General features: G+C 44.3%; 1 protein-coding gene across 1 annotated transcript in view; it reads left to right on the top strand.

Annotated features, from left to right (window-relative positions):
* The window catches only part of PDCD11 (programmed cell death 11), a 50,428-nt gene that overhangs the window by 29,882 nt on the left and 8,518 nt on the right, over positions 1 to 12,028 (top strand). The window contains exons 18-25 of the mRNA XM_012803662.2: positions 1,250 to 1,399; positions 1,818 to 1,933; positions 3,449 to 3,990; positions 4,804 to 4,866; positions 8,228 to 8,333; positions 10,308 to 10,397; positions 10,599 to 10,701; positions 11,108 to 11,285. Coding sequence (XP_012659116.1) covers positions 1,250 to 1,399; positions 1,818 to 1,933; positions 3,449 to 3,990; positions 4,804 to 4,866; positions 8,228 to 8,333; positions 10,308 to 10,397; positions 10,599 to 10,701; positions 11,108 to 11,285 — 1,348 coding nt within the window. The remainder of the gene's footprint in view (positions 1 to 1,249; positions 1,400 to 1,817; positions 1,934 to 3,448; positions 3,991 to 4,803; positions 4,867 to 8,227; positions 8,334 to 10,307; positions 10,398 to 10,598; positions 10,702 to 11,107; positions 11,286 to 12,028) is intronic.

Here is a 12,028-nt window from a genome sequence, read left to right as displayed (position 1 = left end):
GCGGAGGCAGGAGACTCGCTTGAGCCCAGGAGTTGGAGGTTGCTGTGAGCTGTAATGCCACGGCACTCTACCCAGGGGGACAGCTGGAGGCTCTGTCTCAAAAAAAAAAAAAAAAGATAAAGGTCATTACAAGTATTCTGGAAAACCCCTGTCCCCTCTTCCAGTCTAGAATTAAAATTTCCCTCAGTTCTATGGCCTTGTGTTTGCGTTTGTTGTGAATTCACCCACATTATCACTGTTCCTTCCTTTATTCAGTGAATATACAGTGGATGATAAAATGGAAAAGTGACCTGCTAGACTCTGTGAGGGGCTGTTCTTCTGTCTGTCTGAGACTTTGAACCTTTGTGTGGGATTATTGGAACCCTAGTGGAATTTGGGAGTGCTAGGCTTAAGAAGGGAGAATGAAAATCCAGAAACCAAAGGAAAGCCTGGCTGGTGGTGCCCGTAGCACAGTGGTTACAGTGCCAGCCACATACACCCAGGCTGGCGGGTTCAAACCCTGCCTGGACCAGCTAAACAACAATGACAGCTGCAACAAAAAAATAGTTGGGCATTATGGAGAGTACCTGTACTCCTTAGCTACTGGGCAGACTAAGGCAAGATAATTGCTTAAGCCCTTTTTTTTTTTTTTTTTTTGAGACAGTCTCACTATGTCGCCCTCAGTAGAGTGCTGTAGCATGACAGCTCATGGCAACCTCAAACTCTTGGGCTTAAAGGATTCTCTTGCCTCAGCCTCCCAAGTAGCTGGGACTATAGGGACCCACCACAACGCCTGGCTAAAGCCCAAGAGTTTGAGGTTGCTGTGAGCTGTGATGTCATAGTGCTCTACTGAGGACATAGAGATACTTTGTCTCAAAAAACAAAAAATGGAAAGCCTGTGTTCCAGGTTGTTCTTGCTAATTTCATGAATTATAGTCAGGTAGAGTTAGCAAGAGCTATAAGTCTCTTTCTGCCTATAAGACAAGTTTTCATGGATTCTGAAAAGTCTTGTCACAGAAAGGATGCTAGTTTTGTGAAGAGCCTCAGGGAATGTGGTGTGTTTGTCCAGTTCCCCTCAAGTCTTAGTGGACTGGCCTCCAAAGCTGTAAGTTCAGTTCTGCGCACAAAGCCCTTTGCAGAACTTGGTTTTGCCTTGTCAGTGGTTGCAGTGTTCAGCTGTCCTCCGTGGTTACAGCATACTTCCAGAGGAAAAGAGTGGGGAGAGTATTGTTTTGTGAACTAATCCTTATTTCCTTTGGGCCTCTGACAGATTCCATATTGATCCAGACTCTGGCTGAGATGACCCCAGGAATGATCCTTGAACTAGTGGTGCAGGAGGTGTTAGAAGATGGCTCTGTGGTATTCAGTGGGGGCCCAGTGCCTGGTTTGGTCTTGAGAGCCAGCAAATATCATCGGGCAGGTGAGTCTTGCCCATTGTGGTTGGTAGGGGAGACCCTTTGCCCATTACTCCCTCTTCTAGATACAGAATTTCTAAATACATAGGATAGATGACTTGATTCCGTAGAAATTTTTGGTGTGCCCATCTTGTGTGAGTGCAAATCAAGACAATTGACAGCATAGTGAAGAAGGTTTAGTAATTGTTATCATTGGGTAAATCTAGGTTTTATATATTAGGTTGCATAGAGTTAAGGCCACCTAAACTTAAACTATGGGAGATAGACCCTTGGTTTTGCTAACTAGCTGTGCTAGACCTAGGTCATGAGTCCTCTTTCCTTTTCTTGAGTCTTTCCTTTCCTTTCTTTTGCATGCAAAAAGATGCTATTCTTCTGTCACTGTGTTCCAGGAGGCTGTTCACTCTGTTTGGTTCTGTATTGCAGGGCAGGAGGTGGAATCTGGGCAGAAAAAGAAGGTTGTGGTCTTAAATGTTGATATGTTGAAGTTGGAAGTCTATGTTTCACTTCACCAGGACTTGGTGAACAAAAAAGCCAAAAAGGTAAGCTTGCTCTTGACCATTTCCATGGATTCATGTGACACACCCCTTCAACCCATACGTCCAGCTCAAGGGTTGTAATTCAGGTGACTCATGTGCCTGGACATATCCAAGACATTCCCAGTTCTGATCTCTTATTCTCATGTGGTTAATAGTGTTGACTTTCATTCTGTTCCAAATGATAAATTATGACCTATGGTTGGGCCAAGTAAATATTGTAAAGGAGTGAAGTTGGCCATGCAGGTAGGGAGTGGCAGGACTTGGACGCTAACAAACTGAAGAATGAGTGCCCAGCTGGCTTGGGGAAGACTGTTTGAATCCACTTGGTTATTGACAGGTGGGAATGTCTGAGTCTGATGTTGCTAAGTGTTTGATTTTTAAGAGAAGGCAGAATTTGAATGTTTATTTGAAATAAACTTTGAAAGTGCTGGGAACTAATTTTAAGAAAAAAACAACAAACTCATTGTATGAACCAAAGCATGTCTATGGGCAATTTGAACCTCCAGGCCCTCCACACCCTCTCCTGCCCCTGCCTGGCCTTCTTTTTTGTGATGTAAGAATGGGTATGAGGGAAATATCAAAATTAGTATTTTTCTCTGTGTGATTAATAATTTGGTCATTGTCTAAAGCACTTATTAAGCACCTAATTGTGTAGATTTTCAGCTCTAGTTGCTTAAAATCTTAAGACTTTAAGAAGAACAGAGAGAGAATGAAAGGCAGCACTAACCCTCAGTTTTCTAGCAGGACTGTACCATTTTATCATCTTAGTGAAGCTTGGGCATGTAAAAGCATGAGCATAATTTGGATTTGGAGGAAAGAAAGGCTTGGTGCCTGGCACAGAGTAAGCTCTCAGTAATGACTTTATTCACTGAATAGTTGGAGGGGTGATTAAATTGGGGAAGTGGGAATAGCTGTGAGATTGAGTGTCAGGAATCAGTGTCCAGAAACTAGTGAGCTGTTAAAGGTTGCCAGGGTTTGCATTGCATTGCTTTTTAAATTCAGACTCCTAGTTCTAGGATAGAGCGTAGGAATCTGAATTCAAAACAGAGCAAATCGGCTCTGCGCCTGTGGCTCAAGTGGCTAAGGCACCAGCCACATACACCTAAGGTGGTGGGTTCGAATCCAGCCCAGGCCCGCCAAACAACAGTGACAGCTGCAACCAAAAAAATAGCCGGGCATTGTGGCGGGTGCCTGTAGTCCCAGCTACTTGGGAGGCAAAGGCAGGAGACTCGCTAGAGCCCAGGAGTTGGAGGTTGCTATGAGCTGTGATGCCACAGCACTCTACCCAGGGAGACAGCTTGAGGCTCTGTCTCAAAAAAAAAAAAAAAAAAAAGAGCAAATCAAACCAAGGTGATTCTGATGAAGTTCTGTGAGTTTTGTGTATGGGGGAGGAAAGCTAGGTCCAGTGAGCCAAGGCTTGTCTATTCCAGTGCAGTCCCTCCCTACCCAGTGGGGTCAGGAATGAGTTACCATGCTGAGTTAAACGAAACAGGTAGTGAGTTTTTTCTTCTTTTCTAGCTGAAGAAAGGCAGCGAACACCAGGCGATTGTGCAGCACTTGGAGGAATCCTTTGCTGTTGCCTCCTTGGTAGACACTGGCCACCTGGCAGCTTTCTCCTTGACCTCTCACCTCAATGACACCTTCCGCTTTGACTCAGAGAAGTTGCAAGTGGGACAGGGTGTCTCCCTAACCCTCAAGACCACAGAACCAGGAGTGACTGGTCTTCTTCTGGCTGTTGAGGGGCCAGCTGCTAAGAGGACCATGAGGCGGACCCAGAAGGACTCTGAGACAGTTGACGAGGATGAGGAAGTGGACCCAGCTCTGGCTATAGCCACTATAAAGAAACATGCCCTGTCTATTGGAGACATGGTCACAGGGACTGTCAAGTCTATTAAGCCCACCCATGTGGTTGTGACTCTGGAAGATGGCATCATTGGCTGCATCCATGCCTCTCACATTCTAGATGATGTTCCAGAGGGCACCTGTCCTACAGCCAAGCTGCAAGTTGGGAAGACAGTCACTGCCCGAGTGATTGGTGGGAGAGACGTGAAGACATTCAAGTATGGAGGCTCTGGGGACAGGCTGGCTTTGTGGGAAGATCGTCATAATTGTGGGAGGAGTGGGAATACAGATGGGTTCCCCAGAGTTGCATGTAAGTCACGTTCTCTTTTAGTTAACAGAAGGCATTCACCAAGGAATATAGTGTAGTTTTTAAGAGGAAATCCAGATCAACTATGACCACAAGCCATTAACTTTTTAACTCTCTAAATTTTATTTTCTTAATTTGTAAAGTGAGGGTAATGGTAATGACTACCTTATAGGGCCACTGTGAAGGCTAAAGGAGAGACTATGTAGTATGTTACGTGCCTACCAGGTTGCCTGTGTCACATTTATTGAGTAGTACACATCAGCAATTATAATTTATTCTCTACTTCACACCTTAATTATACTCATTTGCTTTAACTCTAGTTACCACACATGTCATTATAGCAGAAATTCTTGCTACAACAAGAACAGCAGAAAAAAGAGTTCAAAGTCTGGCCAGTAATTTGCATACTAATTTCAGTAACTGTGGGATCTTTAGTTAAGTCATTTATCCTCTCTAGATTTTGGTTTCTTCATTTTTAAGATGAAAGGGTTGGAGTATATAGTCTGTAGGGAAAGCTCTGATAATCCTAATAGGTCTGGGACCCAGCTCCTTATTTGCTACCAAGGATGGGACTAGAAACCCTCAGTCTGACACATCTCCCATCGGTGGTGATATGGTGCAGCAGGGTGATTTTTGTTAGCTTGTTTGGGATTGAGTAGAGAGAAATCCTTATCTCCACATTACAGAGAATAAAAGAAATGATCTTATTTATTTGTTTCTCCAGGTTTCTTCCAGTAAGTCACCCCAGATTTGTTCGGACCATCCCAGAGCTGAGTGTTCGGCCAAGGTGAGGGGGCAATAGCAGCACAGTCCCAGGGAGAGAGCACTGGGCTTCAGAATCAGGAATCCTGAGTTCTCATCATGATTCTGCCAGAGTTAGCATTATGTTGGCTTTCTATGTCCAAGTTATCTATTTCTCTAGTAGACATATTTGGCTATAGGGATTATATTAAAGTTAATTAAAAGTTGTAAAAGGGGCTCAGCACCTTTAGCTCAGTGGCTAGGGCGTTAGCCAAATATACCGGAGCTGGTGGGTTCGAATCCAGCCCAGGTCTGCCAAACAACAATGACAACTACAACCAAAAAATAGCCAGGCATTGTGGTGGATGCCTATGGTCCCAGCTGCTTGGGAGGCTGAGGCAGGCGAATTGCTTAAGCCCAGGAATTTGAGGTTGCTGTAAGCTGTATAAGTGTTTAAGTATCAATTTAAAGGCTGATTGCAGTTCTCTTTGTTGGCATACAACAATAAGAAACATTTCTGCTCTCAACCTAGTCTTCTAGAACTGGGTAATTCCCTAAATAAACATGTAGCCAAGAATGCTTATACTTTCAATATGTACTTCTGTTCATCACACAGTAGAAACTGAGCTGGAATTTCAGGTTGTCATACTCTGGTAGATTTGGGACAGAAGAATGTTCCATAGAGAATCAGGAAACAAAAACTAGGAATTTTATATAGTGGTGTATCAATTTGTCTGGAATATTTTTTTAGAGAATCTTCAGCATTTTGATCCAGGGTCCGTCTGCTTTTATTGCTTCCATAAAAGAACCTAACGTTTCAGAATTGATAGACCTTAATGAATGAAGCTAGATGTGTGTGATTGTAGAAAGGCTCTGCAGGCTCCCTTCAGGTGGCAAGTCTTATGTGTCAAGGGAAATAGTAGAAGGACCTCCAGAGTAACATCCAGAGGTTAAGGTTTAGTCAACAGCCTGAAGGGATCAGAATAGAAGTATGATTTTTTTTTTTTTTCTGAGACAGAGTCTTACTATGTCACTCTTGGTAGAATGCCATGGCATCACAGCTCACAGCAACCTTGAACTCTTAGGCTTAAGCAATTCTCTTGCCTTGGCCTCCCAAGTAGCTGGGACTACAGGCGCCTGCCATAATGCCTGGCTATTTTTTGGCTGCAGTTGTCATTGTTGTTTGGCAGGCCCAGGCTGGGTTCGAACCCACCCGCTCCGGTCTGTGTGGCTGGCGCCCTAGCCGCTGACCTATAGGCGCTGAGCCAGAAATATGATATTTCTGAGAAAACCTGTGTCTGACGTAGGGCAAGATTCCTGTGACATAGGAGTCTCAGATGCTAATAACACTTTTGGAACTTCAGAGTAAGCCCTTTAGTTTCAGAATAATGAGATTTGGTGGATGAATTATATTTCTTTTTGTTATTCTGTGGTTTCCTTAGTTTTGTTTGATTACATCCCTCTCTGGTCTTTGTTGTGAAAATGGAGAGAACTCATCATATTAGTGATTTTAGTCTGTAGTATTTTCACCTTTGACTTGTGATGTCTTTTTTTTTTTTTTAATGCAAGTTTATTTGGGAGATGACCTAGGGAAGGGAGAGCAGCCAAGAAGGGGCCTCTTAATGAGTGAACTTGCACTGTGGGCAACCGAGGCTCAATCCTGCTGGGGCCTTCAGGAGAGAGTGAGGAACAGGCCACCTGACATTGACATTGGTGTTCATTCTCAACTCTCATTCATCATTGGCTGAGGGCTGTTCTGGGAGGCATCAACACCCCAACGCTTCCTGCCTTGTTGGGTGGGGCTCTGGGAGGGAGAGTCATGGGTGCTGGAAGTAGGGCACAGCAGTAGGGACTGGGAGAGTGAGTGCAGGGGTGGGGACAAGGCTCCCACAGTGCTGCACATGCACAGGGCACACCAGATACAAGGCACTCGTGCTGGGAAATAGTTCCGTCCCACTTTTAATGGGAGCAAATCTTGCGTGGGAGCAACGGCCAAGGACAGAACTGGACGTGTCCCATCCCCGGAGGCCTCCCCTTGCCCAGGACACTGCGGCGAGAGACCCCTGCTGACCAGGGAGAAACTGATCAAGGAGAGAAGAGTTAGCGGTTTGATTCTTTCCCACCAGAGGGTGCCAAAGACAGATCGCAGCAGCACTACAGTGCGTCTTTGGTAACTGACAAACAGCGGGCTAAGAGCTGTTAAGTATATTAAGTATTTGAATCCACACAACAACCATGAAGAGTTGGCATTACACCATTTTCACAGACGAGCCGATGAATCCTGAGGAGGTTCTCTGCCACCTCCCCACGTGGTCCTTCCAAGGTCCTCCCAAGGGCCATTTTGCTGTGAGGCTAATGCTCTCCTCTCCCGAGCGTTCTGCATCCTGTCTTTTTTCCTGCCACCCGGAGCTCTACCCGACCCCTGCAACCACAGACTCTGCAGGGATCTCTATACCTATGCTTGGATTCCTCTTGGCTAGATTTGACTGGGTTCTTTCAAGACAGTGAACATCCGGTCCCTCTCCAAGGCTCCCTGCAATCCTGGGCAATGCAGCCTTCCTCACCCTGCTGAGCACAGATAGTCCCAGCCATTCCTTAGCCATCCAATTTTTCCTTTATAAATAATCCCTTAATGGGTAAGATTTTTCTGGGGTGGAATTACTGGGTCATAGGATATAGTATGATATATGTATTTTCTATTTTACTAATATAGGAAAGTTCCCATTTTCTACTTTGACCAGCATTTGATATTATATTTTACAATTTTACTAACATATTTGTACCATTTTATTGAAGTGGTTTGGTTCATTTTGTTTTAGAAATTATTTGAATTGGTAAGCAGAGGTAGCAGTTCTGTGATTCCCTTGAAGTGATTTGTGGGCTGATTATTGTCAGACTACATGCCCTTGTTGCTTTTCTGAGAAGAAAAAGAAAGTCAAGACAGTGATAATGGGAAACAGGGCTAGATTGTTGAGTCAGAAGCCCTGACTTCAACTCCTAGTTCAATGATGTAAAATAGGTTTAATAATATCTACCTTGCCTAATCCACATGAGATTGTTGTCGAGATCAGTGGGAGATGATTTCTGAAAGCAGTTCTGCAAATTAAAGCAATAGTAGATTAGAGATAGCCATAGTAGTAGAAAGATTAGGAAAGAAGTAAAATGATGTTTTTCCCTAAGTTTATAAAGATTATTGTGGGCTACCTATGGCTTTTTGTACCTAGGTGAATGAAATGGAAAAGATTAGCCCCCAGGCCATTGTTATGAACATTTTCCTCTAAGGAAAGAAATAAGGTGTTGGAGGGTGGCTGTGAGTAGGAGAATCCTGTACAGTCGATCCACAGCCACTTGGGGGAGATGCTTTCCTAGAGGTTGGTTTATTCTTTTCATCCCTTTTCTGTAAACAGTGAACTGGAGGATGGCCACACTGCTCTAAACTCTCACTCAGTTAGCCCTATGGAGAAGATCAAACAGTACCAGGCTGGTCAGACTGTGACTTGCTTCTTAAAGAAGGTGAGTAGTGGCTGCCCTGCAACGTGACAACATCCTTCTTTCAGAAGAAAAGGGGTGAAACTGCAGATAAAGGCCATTATCTTTGGGTATTTACTACCATGTTGTGTTTGTAGGAGATAATACATGGCCTCTGCTGCTAGAAAACTTCTGGTCTAATGAGGGGGGTAAAATATGGTTTATAAAACAATTAGCAAGCAGCTTACAGTTCATTATGTTGGTAGATTGATTGTACAAATGGAAAGAAATACAGGGGAGGATTTAAAATGTAACTGCAGTAAGGGATTTTAGATTCTTGCCTTTTATAAAGTGCAGTGCAGTGCAAAACAAGTAGTAGGGTGCCAGATTATGTATCTGTGTGTGGGGGTTGTTTTTGTTTTTGTTATGAGACAGAGTCTTACTCTGTTGCTTAGGCTACAGTGCCATGGCATCAGTCTATCTCACAGCAACCTCAAACTCCTGGGTTCAAGCGATCCTCCTGCCTCAGCCTCTTGTATAGCTGGGACTATAGGTACACACGACTACATCTGGCTAATTTTTCTACTTTTAGTAGAGAGAGGGTCTTACTCTTGCTCAGGCTGGTCTCGAACTCCTGTGCTCAAGTGATCTTCACACCATGGCCTCCCAGAGTGCTAGGATTATAGGCGTGAGCCCCTGTACCTGGCCCAAGAGTATGTTTTTTTAACCCCAAGTGAAACAAGAGTCCAAAAAGAGGAGAGATCAATGTGACCTGTAACAGTGGAATGTATTGGCGAGGAAGTTGGATTGGGTTTAATCTTGAGGGATAACACCTCTTCCTTGTTATCAGATTTCTTCTTCCATGAGCATCTCTCTGAGCATGTCATTGCCACTTGATCCCTTTAGTTACCCGTCTGTAGACATTCATAAGCCCCAGATGCCTTAGAGTGACAGATAAGACTTCATAATCTGCCCCCATACACCTGTGTGTCAGTCACTCTGAAAGGCTCCTCTGTCTTTTTCCTTCCTGTCTTTATTCATGTCAGTCCTGTACCTAGAATACCTTTCACTCACTCCTTTTGCCTACTACCCTTCAAGGTTCAGCACAGATAATCTGCCCTCATTACTAGTTGTCCCTATATACTCTGGTAGCATATTGTTCTTCCTACATGTTGCTCTAGCTATTTGCATACTGATTTGACTTACTGCTTGTAGACTGATCTTAGAGGGCTTTGCCTTTCTTAATCACTACAATGCCATGTGCATAGTAGTTGCTTGATAAATTTTTTGTTGAATTGACTTGAAAATGGGGTGTGTATGTAGGGCAGGACACTCCATAAATACTTTAGGATCAAAATCCAAATTTGGGCTTGGCGCCTGTGGCTCAAGTTGCTAGGGCGCCAGCCACATACACCTGAGATGGTGGGTTCGAATCTGGCCCGGCCCGCCAAACAACAATGACGGCTGCAACCAAAAAATAGCCAGGCATTGTGGCGGGCTCCTGTAGTCCCAGCTACTTGGGAGGCGGAGGCAGGAGACTCGCTTGAGCCCAGGAGTTGGAGGTCACTGTGAGCTGTGACAGCACTCTACCCAGGGGGACAGCTTGAGGCTCTGTCTCAAAAAAAGAAATCCAAATTGGTTTAGAGATAGAAGATTGGCCCCTAGAGATGGTTAACAATTGCTGACCACGTCTGAACTTGGAGGGGGCAACAAACATCTGTGGGATTGGCCCTCCTTCTCAAAGACATCTCTGAGATCTCTTTTTCTTTCTGGTCAGCTAAGATTCCACAAAAGTTGTGTGCTCTGCCAGGTTGACCAAGGCTCTGAGCTAGACCCTGAATGAAGCTGGTGAGAAGTGGAGTTGGGCAGAGGTAGTAGGATGTAGGGGTGGATTCTTGTGTCTTGGAAAAATGTGAGATTAGGGCCCTTGCTATCTTGAGGTTTTAGGAAAGTCTAGTTTTAGGGTAAAGAAGGGGTACTTATATTTCCTCCACTCTATTTCTCCTCCTTTTCCCCCAGTACAATGTGGTGAAGAAATGGCTTGAGGTAGAGATTGCTCCAGATGTCCGGGGGCGAATCCCCTTGTTGCTCACTTCGCTTAGCTTTAAGGTCAGTGTGCTTGAGGTACCTGGCGAGGAAACCAGGCTCCCTCAGTGTCCGGTGTGTGTGGTTTCACAGTGGGTGTAAGGAACCTTGGGCTTATTTAGGGATTGGTTTGGGAGATACTTGCTATGGAGACTTAAATGCTATGGTTTTGGATAAATGACAGACCTTTCTTCAAGCATCAGAGGAATTTTCTGGTCTTTCTAGGTTCTGAAACATCCAGATAAGAAGTTTAGGATTGGCCAGGCCCTGAGCGCCACGGTGGTTGGCCCAGATTCCTCCAAGGCCTTCGTATGTCTCTCACTCATAGGTGTGGGCCTGAAACGATGTCTAGTCGGGGAAGGGAAGGGGGTGGGAAGGCATCTCCATTATTGTCCAGGATGAAGGATGCCTGCAGTATTAGAATCCCCAGAAAGCCTGGTGTGGGAGGTTCTTGGAACTGTTCTTCTCTTGGGCTTTGTTCTAGCTTGCCTTGCTCTGCTGCCTGAGTCTCCTTTACCTACTTGGTTGTTTTTCTCAAATCCCTTAGAAAGGGTTGTCGGCCACCTGGCCCTGGGATTCATGGCTACATGGCATGGTGACCTGGATCTTCATGACCGTTCTGGTCCATTCAGCCTGGGTAGCTCAAGCCTGGGTGGCCTACACATTCCCTGCCTGCAGTTGGCTGGCCTTTGGCTTATTTCCTCTTCCCTGAATCTGGTTTGTTCTTCTCCCAGGTCCTCACAAGCTTGAGAAAGGGGAAGTGGCCATGGGCCGAGTGGCCAAGGTGACTCCCAACGAGGGACTGATGGTCTCCTTCCCCTTTGGGAAGATGGGAAGAGTCAGTGTATTTCATGTGAGTGACTCATACTCTGAGATGCCCTTGGAAGACTTCATCCCCCAAAAAGTTGTCAGGTAAGCCATGTTTTCTTCCTATTTTCACCTGTTCATGGAATTGGTAGATTTTTTTTTAAAGCAAAGTCTCCCTCTGTTGCCCAGGCTAGAGTGCTATGGTATCAGCCTAGCTCACAGCAACCTCCTGGATCCAAGAAATTTTTTAGTCTCAAACTCCTGGGTCCAAGAAATTCTGTCTCAGCCTCCCAAGTAGCTGGGACTCACAGATGTCTGCCACAGTGCCTGGCTAGTTTTCCTATTTTTTCTTTTTTGAGTAGAAACAGAGTCTTACTCAGGCTACTCTCAAACTCCTGAGCTCAAGTGATTTTTATACCTTGGGCTCCCAGAGTGCTAGGATTACAGGTATAAACCGCTGTACCTGATCCAAATTGGTGGAATTTTTAAAAATTATAGATGTGATAAATGACTTCATATCAGAAAAAAATAAGTGTATGAAATGGAAAATGAAAACTTCACCTCTTTCTCCAACACTTTTCACCATTATGTACTTTGATTTTTGTCTTCCCAGACTTTAACATATATATACATAGGTATAATTTTTTGCTTTATGTAATTATACAGTTTTATTTTATATACTATTCTGCAACTTGTTTTTTTCTCATAGCAGTTCATCATAGACTTTTCCTTTTCCATGCTAATATATCTAATCTATTTTGTTCTTTTACCTTATTTTTAACATTTGCTTGGTATTCCGTTGTATATTTTTCATCAAAATTTATTTAACAAATTCTGTGTTGATAGAA

The sequence above is a fragment of the Otolemur garnettii genome, unplaced genomic scaffold (assembly GCF_000181295.1).
Source record: "Otolemur garnettii isolate 467f Iridium unplaced genomic scaffold, OtoGar3 scaffold00021, whole genome shotgun sequence".
Taxonomy (NCBI): Eukaryota; Metazoa; Chordata; class Mammalia; order Primates; family Galagidae; genus Otolemur; species Otolemur garnettii.
This window is presented reverse-complemented; position numbering and strand designations above follow the sequence as displayed.